The sequence below is a fragment of the Notolepis coatsorum genome (assembly GCF_963971535.1).
Source record: "Notolepis coatsorum genome assembly, chromosome: 1".
In the NCBI taxonomy this organism is placed as follows: Eukaryota; Metazoa; Chordata; class Actinopteri; order Aulopiformes; family Paralepididae; genus Notolepis; species Notolepis coatsorum.
Window position 1 is genome coordinate 215166163 of NC_140165.1, and position 15107 is coordinate 215181269.

The 15107-nt window shown below is 41.7% G+C and overlaps 1 protein-coding gene across 1 annotated transcript; it reads left to right on the forward strand.

Moving 5' to 3' along the window:
• Positions 1 to 2544: 2544 nt before the first annotated feature.
• On the forward strand, positions 2545 to 11288 carry LOC311224051 (immunoglobulin superfamily member 5-like; the record flags this gene model as incomplete). The annotated part of the gene is made up of 3 exons (XM_084308858.1): positions 2545 to 2683; positions 3613 to 3696; positions 10939 to 11288. The coding sequence occupies exons 2-3, from the start codon at positions 3648 to 3650 to the stop codon at positions 11286 to 11288; spliced, it is 399 nt and encodes a 132-aa protein (XP_084164984.1). The 5' UTR covers positions 2545 to 2683; positions 3613 to 3647.
• Between the last annotated feature and the right edge of the window lie 3819 nt (positions 11289 to 15107).

Sequence of the window (15107 nt, forward strand, 5' to 3'; positions counted from 1 at the left end):
ACCCCTCCTGCAGGTCCAGGTCACTGGAATCCATCAGTCATACAGAGAGGGGCCTGTCCCCCCAACCCTATCGCCCTCACCTCTCCTCGTCTTGACTGCAACTTTGACCTGATTTTTATATTTTGCAATAAAGGGAGATACGACTAGAGAAAATACACAATGTAGCTTAGGGGTAGGCTATCCATTGTTTAGCTTTTTTTTTTCATTGTAAAATGTACATACACAGTCATATCTTAAACGTTTGAAAGAATTCAGGCATATTTGTCATGTTTTACTGTTGGGAAATGGTAGTTTTATACCACGGTTTGTAAACGATGACGAGTCAAAGCTGATTCTTTAACCTGCCCCCTCTCGTGTGAAGAGACCTTATTTTATACGCCGCTGAGTAACCAGTGGATGGACACACTCTCACGTTGGAACAGACATATCAATCTGTGCCTTGAAGACTGCAAAAAAAAGAAAAGAAAAACTCTTCTACCATACTACATGTATGAATGAAACATGGATACTCTTAAGGCCACACAAGAAAATATTTCTGCATCATCCGTATGACTACTACTACTACTACTACTACTACTACTACTACTACTACTACTACTACTACTACTACTACTACTACTGTCAAATCGATGCACTTTGTTGAATGTAGAGTGAAACCTATATGACTAAGCCCTAGATGTTATTTAACATACCAATAAAGGAGAGTGGTATGAATACATTTGTTGCGACTCTATTGTGGTCTATTTTAAACTGTATTGTTTGCTTATTTATAGACCAATGCACAATTGTGAAGTCTGAGGGCGGTTGAAGAAGTCAACAGGACGTGAGGCTATAGGTCTCAGGGGGATGCCAAGGAGAGATGGAGAGGAATGTACAGTTGGACAAAGCGCTGATCGTGTTCAGCGAGCAAGAAGGTCAAACCCAGGTCACAGGTTTTCTTCTGACAGTTCTCAAGCAACACCATGTGCTATACAATATGTTTCGCAATAGTAGGGTGAACCTTTTTCTTGAGAATGAGGGTCATTTTGTCTTGTTTGAAAGCTGAAAGGTGTTTGATAGGTCCAGTCTTGACATGAATCAATGTCAAAATTATATTATTATTATTATTATTATTATTATTATTATTATTATTATTATTATTATTATTATTATTATTATTATTATTATTATTATTATTATTATTATTATTATTATTATTATTATTATTATTATTATTATTATTATTATTATTATTATTATTACTGGCTCTGGTGCTAACTGTGATCCCATTTTCCAAGAGAGGGAACACTTCAGTATTATTATTATTCTTTTTTACCATATCCATGTGGAGGATATTCATAATAGTAATATACTTTATTTGTATAGTACCTTTCATACAGAAACTGCAGCTCATAAAATGAGCACATAAAGTGCAGACATATACAATCACAGTTTTTCACATTAGGATCTAACATCCCAACAGGCCACCTTGTTTATGGTTTGATTCAGTTTTAAATAGACAATAATAAAAAATACTATAGAATAGGCAGAGTAAAATAGTGCACATAAAGTGCAGACATAAAATCCCAGTTTTTACAGTGCAATAAAATAGTTCTGGATTACTGTTTAACAGTTCAAAGTCGTCTTTACCTTCTCTGTTTGGTATCCACAGTTTAAAACCTGACAGTTCCCTCCTGTTTTATACTCACTTTGACCCTTCAAACCTCCCACTCAGGGAAAAGCTCCCTCTCAGGGTGCAGCTCCCTCTCTCAGGGTGCAGTTCTAGGCCTGGGTCCTACACAGTTTTAAAGCCTGACAGTTTCTTGTTTTATACCCACACAGTTTAATACCTGACAGTTTTGTGAAGAGGTACGTTTTTAGCTTATTTTTTAAAATATTAAGAGATCTAGCTTCCCTAATGTCCATAGGTAGTGTGTTCAATAACTTTGGTGCATAGTTTGCAAAGGCTGCATCCCCGGTTCTCTTACGTTTTGTCATACATTCATGAAGAGTTCAGTTTGTAGATGGAAAATGAGCTAAACTAAACTAACAGTGTCTGAGGTCTAATGCCAGTGTGTGTTTGTACCTTTGTAGTTTAAAAGTCCCCTCATTTATCATTAAATTGCATCAAAATATACAAAACAGAATATCTAATAATTCTTCATTAGTTCTAAACCCATTATAAATCAGATACCTTCGTTCCTGTGTTTACAAACATTACCAATGTAAACAAACCCTTTACAGACACAAAACATGAACATTTACTTGAACCAAGAAAAAAGAATAGTCATTCCTATTTTTGGTGGTGATGAGCTATACTCATTTCTTTATATTTGGAATGGGCATATGAATGGGCCTTTCATATATCTGGCCTTACAGTCGTCAAAAGAAAGTTTCTCAGTCCACACATACATCATCACATCTGTCGAGGTCCATTCTTTTAAAGAGGGAGGGGAGATGTACAGTACATGAGGACCCTGTGGGATTTGGGGAATTTCAAATGGCTTTGTTCTCAGTGTGAGTCACAGAGTGTATTCCCCGCTGTTTGTCCATAATGGCACAGGGACAAAGTTCTCATTGAGTTCGGTAATGTTTAACAGGGTGGTTTTGGGTGATATGAACCAAACATGAGGAGATAGCAGCATCGTCTACGCTGTTCTCTATTGACACCAGCAGCAACAATCTGTCAAGAAGCAACCCTGAGGTGAGTTTTACAAACTAGTGGTATTTTGGTATAATGGTGGTATATTGTGTTCTGTTGAACAGTGAGATGTTAATATCTGCTGGCGATGGAGCTTTTTGTTTTGTGTCTAATATGACTGAATTGGGAAAGAGACCATATGTTTACCCATTTCTGTATATTGTACATTTCCCTTACGACGGAGTATCATGACAGTGATCAAAACGTTATGGAAATACCGTTACCATCGGTATCATGATTTATATTACATTATACCATACTTGGTACCGTGGTGATACATTACTTTTACCATGGCAGTACCATGGTCAATAATCTTTTACTAGGGCTGTTACCATGGTAAAACTAAAAGTACCAGCAAACTACCATGATAGAGTCATCTCCCATAGGATCACTATCAATGCTTTCTCACATACTGTTGAAACGTATTAAGATGTCCATGTTATAGCTAAACAGGCATGCATTCCGGTTTTATGTGTTTTATGTTATAACCAAAGAGTCATGCATTCCTGTTTCATGCATTTTATGTTATAACCAAAGAGTCATGCATTCTGGTTTTATCCGTTTTATGTTACAGCCAACGCGCTAAACAGATCCTGTACATTTGTGACTTGGCTATTGGATTAATAGGATACTGTAGCCATCTGTCAGTAGAATGTTGTTCAGGTTACTTAACTTGCAATAGAAAATGGTATTAAACTAAATGTTTAACGTCTGAAATAGACTTGTTATATTAAATGTAATGGAATTAAGTGCAATAACATGATAATCAGAGTGATTCATATTTGTACTTTATCATTGGGATGGACCACAGTTTCCGTTTAAAATTCATTACACACAGGAAATGTGTATGATCTCCGGACCACAGAGAGTTTACCAGCCATTCTGAAATCTCAGTATTGATTCACCTAATTTCCCTGCCTTATTCCATTCAGCTGTCAACAATGGCTTGACTGTTTTCTCAAAAGTCATGGACTGCCTTGTCCCCTTCATACTGCTTCTGGCACACACGATGCAAGGTGAGAGTTCACTTCAGCAGACAGGGGTAGAAAGTAATGACATTTACTCAAGTATTGTACTTAAGTACAGTTTAGAGAGGTACTTTTACTTTACTTATTTCAGTATTTTCATTCTAGGGAACTTTGTGCTTTTATTCCACTACATTTCAAAGGAGATATTGTACTTTTTACTCCACTACTTTATCTGAACCCATCAGTTACTAGTTACTTTGAAGAAAAAGAGTTTGCATAGAAAACATGGCAAAAAGGGATGAAGATTATATACTTTCACATTTGAAGCCTGTCAACTTCAAGAGGACGTAATCAGAGCAGCATAACTGGACCACATACCACTTTAACATAACCTTTAATCAGAGCAGCATAACTGGACCACATACCACTTTAACATCACCTTTAATCAGCAGCATAACTGGACCACATACCACTTTAACATAACCTTTAATCAGAACAGCATAACTGGACCACATACCACTTTAACATAACCTTTAATCAGAACAGAATAACTGGACCACATACCACTTTAACATAAACTTTAATCAGAGCAGCATAACTGGACCACATACCACTTTAACATGACCTTTAGAGGTCAAGGGTTCGAAGATCGATCACTCCCAAGTGCTGGAATACACAAACGTCATGTAGAATGTATACCTTTACATTCTATACTTAAGTACATTCAATATCAAATATGTCTCAACTTTTACTTGAATATAATTTTGAAAGGAGTACTTTTACTTTTACCAGAGTACTCATTTATCTGGGTATTTCTACTTTTACTTAAGTAAAGGAACTGTATACTTCTTCCACCACTGTCTTTTATTTCATTTAACTTTGTTAGGTATCATAGGAGCCTTTAATAAGCCTCTGTAAGCTGGCACATCCATTGCCTTGGTGTGTTTAATAACGGTGGCCTTGATATTAAACCCAGAGCCCCTCTAATTAGAACGCCTAATGATCTATCTGCACGGCATAATTAATTTTCCTCAAAATGGCCACCTTGCTTTAGCAGTATTATATAGCCAGTGGTCGGGGGAGCTCAGAGTCACAGGTTCATGTTCCAAATTGGAGCGCAAACTAATATGTTCATCACTAAGTCTCTGCCATTCTCTGATTCATTCCAACGAGAAGAAAAAGCTGTATGGCCTGGCCTAGATATATCTCAGACCTAATTTCCTAAACGGATACATAATTTATGACTCCGCACACCGGCTCTAGCAGCCAATGCAGTTAGCTCACCACAAACAAGTTATACATCACCCTGAGTAGTCGGTCGTAAACCTATTATTTCATATTCTAAAGTTTCCACCCCAGCCATTCATATTCACCCCTTAGTTCATTCATCAGGGACAGGAAGCCATGACACGCCACTGGAACTCAATTGGGGGAGAGAGAGAGTGTGAGTGAGTGAGTGAGTGAGTGAGTGAGTGAGTGAGTGAGTGAGTGAGTGAGGTGTGTGTGTGAATTTGTATAGACCAGGGCCCTCATGCATCAACGTGGACGTAGAACTTGACCTACTTCCACACGTAAGCACGGAATGTAGAACTAGCGTACGCACAGGGAAGTCGGCATTCATCACACGTGCGTATGCAGGCTCTATGCCCTGCCGTGTTGATGAATACCACTTTGTTCTACCGTCAATGCTCGTGCATGATTATCCATATATGGTCATGAAAATGAGGAAACACCCCCCATGGGATGTGAAATAATGGACCGACCCGAGCGGGACTCCGAGAAACTCCACGGAGAATTCACTGCTGTCGAACCAAGAAGACACTATCGCGTATTATGATTTATGGGATAAATAAAAGGCGGACTTGTAAACGCTAAACGGTGATGTCAGATATCAACGGCTCCCTAAGACCATTGCTGCAATTCTGCCTGGACAGCTCAAAATACTAATAAAGACCGTTCGTTGACCACTGTTTGGCGTTGGTTGTGTGTCATTATAACCGTGCTGTAATATGAATGCCTTTATTAGTTGTGTTCGATTGGCTATATGATTTTTAGAGGCATCTATTTTGTTGTCGGCTAATAAAGACCGCGCTGGAATATGACTGCCTTTTCCCGTGTTGTTTGATAATACCCACGGATTAAAGTTCTCCTCAATTCTATTCCAAATCGCGATGGATCTCCCGTAAATTTTCTACCTGCTGCATATGATTTCTAGAGGCATACTACAATCTATTTTGATGTCAGTATTGGGTAGCCTATATAAACAATATAATACGAGAGCATATACAAGAACAATGAATCTCACTGCATGTATGATGTATCCTGCCTTTCAATACATGAACTTGAATTCCATCATGTTTGTGTGCGGGACTCAAGGCTGCTGTCACAATGGGTGGTACCGCCGTACAGTAATAATAACAGTCCACACAATATCACGATCCATGCCATAGCCTATGTTCCATTAGGACATGATCTGTGACGACAAATGTTCTAGAATGTTTGATTAAGATATCATACTCTGACAGCATGCCTATGAGCAACAAAAACGCGAACTTGAATCCCATCATATAGTCTGTCCACTATCTGCATGGTGTCATTGCAATGCGTTTTCTATTCTTTCTTGTACAGTAAAAAGGGGGAAGAACACTATATTCATATGACTTATTCTGCTTACAGCTTCGAAATTCCACTTGTTTCGTTTAACGTAAAGCCTTTTAAATATAATCAAAACGTTCCCGTGTTTCGGCGGTCTGTGCGCAAAATAATAACGAGTTGAGCTTTATGATTTATGATGAATTGAAAATGGGGGACCCTGATGTAAACAGGACGAAAGTTGGTCTGCATCCCCAATTAACAATTGTATGTACTGAGCTGTACTGTACTGTACCCATTCTGCAATCTGTTAATAAACTTTTCAATCAATCAATCAATCAAGCTACGCGGAGCGCAGTCAGTCAGTAGCCTACACCCCGTATATTCCGATAACGCTATATAAACCATGCTGCATTCATTCTGAGAGAAAGATCTATTATTCCAAATGCTATTTATAGGGTTTTGACCATAATTACACTACTGTTGCTATCTTACAATGAACTATAATGAACTACGGTTCATACAGAACATCCAGTGTTATTATGCACAGAAGCTCATTTCCTTGTTGTAATAATATATTCTACCACTGGGAGCTAGGTACGCCAGGTCTGACCTGTGCGTAGATGTACGCACGAAGTCAAGTTCAAGTTCAAATTGATGAATCCCACTCTTTGCTTAGAAATGATCGTACGCACGGGTTACGCACAGATCTGTGCGTAGAACACGTTGATGCATGAGGGCCCAGGTGAGGAGTTATAGGAGTTTCAAAGTCTGTCTGTCTGTCTGTTTCAAAGTCTGTCTGTCTGTCTGTCTGTCTGTCTGTCTGTCTGTCTGTCTGTCTGTCTGTCTGTCTGTCTGTCTGTCTGTCTGTCTGTCTGTCTGTCTGTCTGTCTGTCTGTCTGTCTGTCTGTCTGTCTGTCTGTCTGTCTGTCTGTCTGTCTGTCCGTCCGTCCGTCCGTCCGTCCGTCCGTCTTAATTCAATTCAGTGAAAGTGCTTTATTGGTCTGATCAGATTATTCATAGTCTCATATTGTATAACTGCAGCATAACGATCACAACAGTAAATCATAAACAGCAGCCTAAATGGAAATTCTGTAATTAACTGTCAGTAAAATGATAATTCCAAATGTCAACTCTAAAACCACAGGTGAAAAATTGTATCAATTGTTACGCAAATCTATGGAATTATCAATAGTTAGTTACTCCCTCTCTCTACAGTAATAACAAAAAGAAAAAGTGCACTTAGGAAAATTGCATTTAGAAATTGCACACAAGGGAAAATAACCCACATGAAGTATAGCTGTTGCACATAATAATTTTGAAGGATGGGCGGCTAGGTGGTGTAGTGGGCAAGGCACTCGCCACCAGTGTGGAGACGCTAGGATTCGCGTGTTCGAATCCAGCTCTCCACATTGTTTTTCAGTTTGGCTGGTCGTCCGCAGTAATACACATTGGCCGTATTACGGGGAGGGAAAACTGAAGGGTGGGGATCGGGCGTTGTGAACAAGCGACTCCTACAAGTCGGTTGGTGCGCCTGCGCAGTAGAATCAGGAAGTGTCGGGGGCAGCGTGAGCCTCCCACGCGTTACTCCTCGACACTGAGAGATCGAGCTGCGCAGGTGAAAAGATGCGACTGCTGTTACCTCAAGTACCGGAGGGGACTTGTGCTATGTATGACTTAGTCCACATTGCAGCCGGCTTGTGGGAGGCAAGAAACAGCGTTCGTGACAGGGGAGGGTTGAATTGGATGATACGAAATTGGGATGGGAGAAAAATATAGAAAATGGGAGAAAAAGTGGATAAAAAAAAAAAAAAATTTGAAGGCAGTGCATATAGGCCCTGCGTGTGTGTGTGTGTGTGTGTGTGTGTGTGTGTGTGTGTGTGTGTGTGTGTGTGTGTGTGTGTGCGTGTGTGTCTGTGCATTCGTGTGCATGTGTGTATGTGGGTTGTGTGTGTGTGTGTGTGTGAGTGTGTGTGTGTGTGTCTGTACATGTGCGCATGCGTGTGTGTGTATGTGTCTGTGCATGTGCGCATTCGTGTGCGTGTGCGTGTGTGGGGTCAGAGGACCTGGGAGGCTGAAGTGAATGTGAGCCTACTGCATGTTGTGCCTGTCTGCATATCTTTGGCACAGTGCTGGAATAAAAACGGTTCCTGGACCTGTTCCTTCCAGTCACGATGCTCTCTCTCTGACCTGTTATATGCTTGCTGTCGTACCAGGTGATCAGACTGTGACCCAGGTGGTGCGGGTCTCTTAATGAACCAGTACAATTATGTTAATTGAGTTAGAAAAAGCTCAATGTGGAATGTTAATGTTAGGAGTGTCATTTCTTCTGTTTCTGCTGAGTGCGCCCTCTCTGAGCACAGCCAACTCTCAGTGCGCTGAGGGGGGCCTTCTGTTCATTGAAAAGGAGATTTGAAAGGAGTTCATTGAAAGGAGATTCGACCTGGCACATCATGCAATGGCCTCTAACTACACACCCTCAATAGGGAGGTGTAGTGGTTACGTCATTGCCGTTTTTCGTGTTCCACCCTCTGTGGAACACAATGCATTTCCCCATTGCCCATTTCTAGATCGTCTCGTTTAAAACCAATAAAGCATTAACATTTGCATGGTGTACCTTTCTGTGCTTATTCATCTACAATCTATAGCTCAACATGAAAATATTCGCAATTAATCATAAAAAAAAAACGCCAAATTTTATTTCAACCAAAAATGCTTAAAAAATAATGTTAGTGCTAGAAGGGAACTCATTTTGTGCAAAAATGGAAAGCTTTTCAATTTCCATGCGGTGTAATAGTGTAAACTACTAACGAGTCAGTTGCAGTCAACCAGCACTTGCTAACGGATCCTATGGTCTCAGGTTTCAAATAAATTCGGTTACATCTGTATCCAGGTTCACATAACGATGGGGGTGGAATCTAAGTGCCTTAACCCTGGGAAAGTGCGCACATGGATGAAAGAACTTGCGAGGATGCTCTTCGGTTGCAGTCAACCAGCACCTGCTAATGATCTGACCCTTTAGCTCAGCTGGTTAGTGCAACCGCCTGTGGATCAGTTGATGCTGTGGATGTTTTAGATTATTTTGGTCACTAACTTGTGTTTGTAGACTAGCTAGCTGATGAGTCACGTCATAGTTCTAGGACCCGTCTGGATCCGGATACATTTTTCTTGTGGTAGCTGGGTTTATATGGTTCCACTTATTCAATTGGTAATTTTTATGGGAGCAGAGCTTAGCATAATTAAATGATTATGCGTTTAGAAATTTGAGAAAAATAAGAAAAAATACATGGGTACAAGACTGTACTGCACTGGAAATGCACAGTGAATTACATTCCAAGCCCAGTCTCGAGCAAAAGCTATGTAGCTGAGAGGACAATGTTACAAAACCAAAATAATCAAAACAACAGACAGAATACACTATTGGAATTATATACTCATGATTATACAATGGCATGTAAATATCTTGATTCTGATTGGCTGAAAGAGTCAAGTTAGACGTTGTTATATCGTATAACACACTCCACGTGACCCCAGATCCCTCCCACAACCAAATTACTTATTTTTTTATTTTCTTTATGAGTCCGCCATAGATAGACAAATGGAAGTATGAATATCTTTTACATTTACATTTAGTCATTTAGCTGACGCTTTTATCCAAAGCGACTTACAAGTTCTGTACGACAAGTCATCAGGAAGGGTACAACTCTATCAGCTGAGTAACAATGTTCATCAAAGTGTTGCATGCTACAGTGTAGGTTAGTTTATTTGTGCATGACAGTAAGGTTAGTTAGGGTTAGATTTTTTTTTTTCTTTTATATATTTAAAAAAATTTCAGATAATGGTTGAAGAAGTGCGTCTTTAGTCGACGGCGAAACATTGGACGGGTTTCGGCTGTCCTAACTGGGGTGGGTAGTTCATTCCACCATTGTGGGGCAAGGACTGAGAATAGGCGACTTCTCTTTGATGACCCTCCCGGAGCTTGGATAGGAGTAGGTCTGAGGCGGCCAGAAGATGCAGAGCGTAGGGGTCTTGAGGGTGTGTAGTTAGAGACCATCGACCGGAGGTAGGCGGGAGCGGTTCCCTTTGCCGCACGGTATGCTAGGTCGAGGGCCTTGAAGCGGATTCGTGCAGCAATGGGGAGCCAGTGCAGGTCCCTAAGAAGTGGGGTGACATGGGCCGACTTCGGTAGGTTTGAGATCAGGCGGGCCGCTGCTTTTGAACGAATCCTCCAAAAAAGATACAGTCAACTAGAATATGTTAGTTCGTTACACATATGTTGGATTATGTAATTGGTTTGTCATGACCCATTGTGAAACAAAAGAAAAATCGCGGACTTAAAAAAGAAAAGAAAAATGGCAGCAGATTTTTTTATAAATTTTTTTGTCAGACCATTGGATCTACTATTGGATCTACTTTCTCTGACTTCTACTACTGGAACAGGTATTGACTTGGGATATATAGAATAATAAAACATCTTCTCACATTTGAATGAGAAAATGAGGAAACATCAATGGCCTGCAATATGAAAAAAGCTGATTGTTGTAATATGAAGAGGGGGGGGGGGGGGGGGGGTGGAACCCTTGTTATAGGCTACTATATATCTGCCTCAGTGTATGTGAGAGTCCCAGATTTTGTTCCTAACCCTATCACGTCACTTATATTCACACATCCCTCTCCTCACCGATCCTCCTTCCGTAGTCCTTGGGGCCCAGATGCGTCTGGAGCCTAAGACCCTGGCGGTGTTGAGGGGTGAGGAGGCCCGGTTGACCTGCAGCATTTCTGGCCCGTGGACGGTGATGGTGTGGCTACTGAACGGCGCCTCGGTGCTGACCATCTCCAAGGACCACGGCCTCCTGGACAACCACCCCAATGTGACGGCCGAAGACCGGTCCACCCCGCAGAGAGCCAGCTGGACACTGGTCCTGAAACGGGCCGAGAGGAACCACGAGGGTTCGGTGACCTGCGACCTCCAGAACGTCAATACGGAAACGGCAACGCTGTTTGTACAAGGTCTGTGTGTGAAGGGGAGAGAGAGGGAGGAAGAGTGAGAAAAAAAATAAGCAACTAGAGGAATACAGAGAGGAGAGAGATAAGGCGAGAGAGAGGGATAGAGATAAAGAAAGAGGTAGAGTTGGGACTCGGGAGCGATAATGGGGTATGTGTTTGTATGCCTCTATCTGTACTGCATCTGTGTGTGTGCATGTGTGTGCGTGCGTTTGTGTGTACATTTCTCACTGGCTGTCCTGTCCCTGAGTTGTCAGACTGATAACGGATTCAGCGTGGCATGGGGACAAAGACAGACAGTAGATTCAGCGTGACACAGGGACACAAACAGACAGTTGATTCAGCGAGGCACAGGGACAAAAAAAGACAATATAATTGATTCAATGCAGCACAGGGACAAAGACAGACAGTATACAGTAGCTGGTTCAACGTGGCACGGGGACAAAGACAGACTCTCAAGGATTCTCTCTCTTTCTCACAAACAGGCACACAATGACAGTTTTTTATACACAGTAAGAAATGCATGTGCGCACACACACACACACACACACGCACACACACACGCACACGCACACCCACACACACATGCAAAATAGAAAAAGCAGATGGAACACCTCTTGAAAACAAATGCAGTGTGAAAATGGAGAACCACACTGACTTCAACCTTGCCATGAAAAAAAACGAAAACAAAGTGTGAATAGAGAAAATAAACAAAGGTTGAGTAGCAGCCTTGATACCAGTCGCCCACATAGTTGACGTGTATGTATGCTCACTGCCGCTAAAGAGAGACAAAAGAACAAAAAAATTATGTTTTCTTTCAGCCTCGGACACATGTTTTAATTTGTGCATTTGGAGTTTCGTGTGCTAAACGCAACTGATTTAGTGTGTGTGTGTGTGTGTGTGTGTGTGTGTGTGTGTGTGTGTGTGTGTGTGTGTGTGTGTGTGTGTGTGTGTGTGTGTGTGTGTGTGTGTGTGTGTGTGTGTGTGTGTGTGTGTGTGTGTGTGTGTGTGTGTGTGTGTGTGTGTGTGTGTGTGTGTGTGTGTGTGTGTGTGTGTGTGTGTGTGTGTGTGTGTGTGTGTGCGTGTGCGTGCGTGCGTGTGATGGGGTAGCAGATTGATCCAGGCGGGTAGGGGATTGATCCAGGTGTATATCAAGGGTGGGAATTCATTTTGGCCTGTCCGGTTAGAGCGCTGCTGGTGTTTTTGATGGGCCCTGTGACATAGTTGATGCCAGGGTGGGAGGGGTGTGGGATGGGAATCGATTAGGTCACAGATATAAATACCAGGTGAAAGGACTGGACTTAATGCAAGGAGGCATGGCAGGATTTACAGGCTGCTGCCATTCTTCACATGCTCTTCCCTCTCCTCTCCTCTCCTCTCCTCTCCTCTCCTCTCCTCTCCTCTTCTCTCCTCTCCTCTCCTCCTCTCCTCTCTCCTCTCCTCTCCTCTCCTCTCCTCTCCTCTTCTCTTCTCTTCTCTTCTCTTCTCTTCTCTTCTCTCTCTCTTCTCTTCTCTTCTCTTCTCTTCTCTTCTCTTCTTTTCTCCCCTCTCCTCATCTTCTCTCTCCTCCTCTCTTCTCTTCTCTCCTATCCTCTCCTCTCCCCTGCTCTCCTCTCTTCCCCTCTCCTCATCTTCTCTCTTCCCCTCCTCTCTCATCTCCTCTCTTCTCATCTCCTCTCCTCATCTTCTCTCCCCTCCTCTCTTCTCTTCTATTCTCTCCTAACATCCCCTCTCCTCTCCCCTGCTCTCCTCTCCTATCACCCCCTCTTATCTCCTCTCCTCATCTTCTCTCTCCTCCTCTCTTCTCTTCTCCTCTCTCCTATCATCCCCTCTCATCTCCTCTCCCCTGCTCTCCTCTCTTCTCCTCTGCTTCCATCCCCTCTCCTCCCCTGCTCTCCTCTCTTCTCCTCTCATCTCCCCTGCTTTCATCTCCTCTCCGCTGCTCTCCTCTCTTCTACTCTCCCCTGCTCTCCTCTCCTCTGCTCTATTCTCTCCTATTTCTCTTCTCCACTCCTCTCTTCTCCTCTCCTCTCCCTGCTCTCCTCTCTTCTCTTCTCCTCTCCACTACTCTGTTCTTTACATCTGTGAAACGCTGTTGCGTCATCTTGTACATTATAACAGTTATAGTGTTCATAGTGTGCTTTACCTCGCTGGAACCTTGTTGCATTAGCCTGTACGTTCTAGTGGTTATAGTGTGCTTTACCTCTCTGAGACTGTCTTGCATTAGCCTGTACGTTCTAATGGTTATAGTGTGCTTTACCTCTCTGAGACTGTCTTGCATTAGCCTGTACGTTCTAGTAGTTATAGTGTGCTTTGTCTCTCAGAGACTGTCTTGCATTAGCCTGTAGTTCTAGTAGTTATAGTGTGCTTTGTCTCTCAGAGACTGTTTTGCATTAGCCTGTAGTTCTAGTGGTTCTAGTGTGCTTTTTTTTTTTTTTTAAACTTAAATTTTTATTAACAGTTATTTAGACAGACAGCACTTACAAAAAATAAAGAATAAAAAATGAAGAAACTAGCATCACAATAAAAACAAAAAGAAAAAACAGTGCACATAAATATTTACATGGGTATCACATGGTTAGTTGTCTGGTTCCCCTACTGTTGTTTTCTAGGTATTTGATATAAAGGTTGATTGTGTATCTCTCTTAAACAGGCATAAACAGGTAATTCCTACTCAAAGACGATAAATGCTGACTAAGGTTTGTATGTGTGATCTGGGTCCAGAGACCCTCCTTGAGCTTCTTTCTTCCCTTCTCCTTCGTCCTTTTTTTTTTTTTTTCTCTTGTTTATTAACTTTCACTTTGCCTTTTGGTTCACCCATACACAAACCACCTCATCCCTGAATATTTAATATCACACCGTTAAACAGACATAAATAATAAGGTATAAAAGCATTCAGCACTTGTAATATCCCAAAAACAAAATAGAAAATATTAACTAAAGTACAGGTGTGTGACATGGGTTCATAGACCCTGCTTGAACATCTTTCCTCCTTTACCCTTCGCTCTCTTGTGTTGCATTTGGTTCTTCCTCTGTGATGTCGTTCTCGTTCCTTTTATAATCCTCCCACTTTCCCCATCTTTCCCCAAATTTCTCTTCCTGTAACCTCAGCATGTGTGTTATCCTTTCCATATCCTGTATTTCTTCCACTATTCCTACCCATTTTGCTATTGTCGGTGGGTCTTCCTTGTACCACAGTCTCGTTATTGCTTTTCTGGCCGCTATCAACATTATCTTTATTAAATATTTGTCCCCCCCTTGTATTCCCTCGTGTGTCAGGTCTCCTAAGTAAAGCACCAGTCCTGTTTGTGGTAGCCCGTATCCTAATATTCTGATCATTGCTTCCCCTATCTCCTCCCAATACCCCTTCAGCTTCTGACATCCCCAGAATATGTGCGTGTGATTTGCCCCCTCCTTCCCACACATCCTCCAGCATGCTTTTTGTGTTGGTGCATATTTTCCCTTCAGCTCTGGGGTTATAAAGAATCTGATTATGTTTTTCCATCCAAATTCTTTCCATATTCTCGATCCTGTTGTTGAATGTTGTACCTCGCATATGTTCCCCCATTCCTTCCCTGTTATTCCTATCTCTAGTTCTCTCTCCCATTTCTCCCTTATATAATCGGTCGTGTGTCCCTTGCTGGTCATTATAGCCCGGTATATTGCTGATATTACTCTTCCTTGCCCCCCTTCGTATGCCCATACTATCATCTTTATTATTCCATTCTGTTCCTCGTCTTTGGCCCCCCTTATTTCTTTGTTGTAGTAGTCTCTAACCTGTAGATATCTGAAGTGGTCCCTGTTTTCTAGTCCAAATTTCTCCTTTAATTTTTGTAGTGTCTGCATTTCTCCCTTCTCTATCA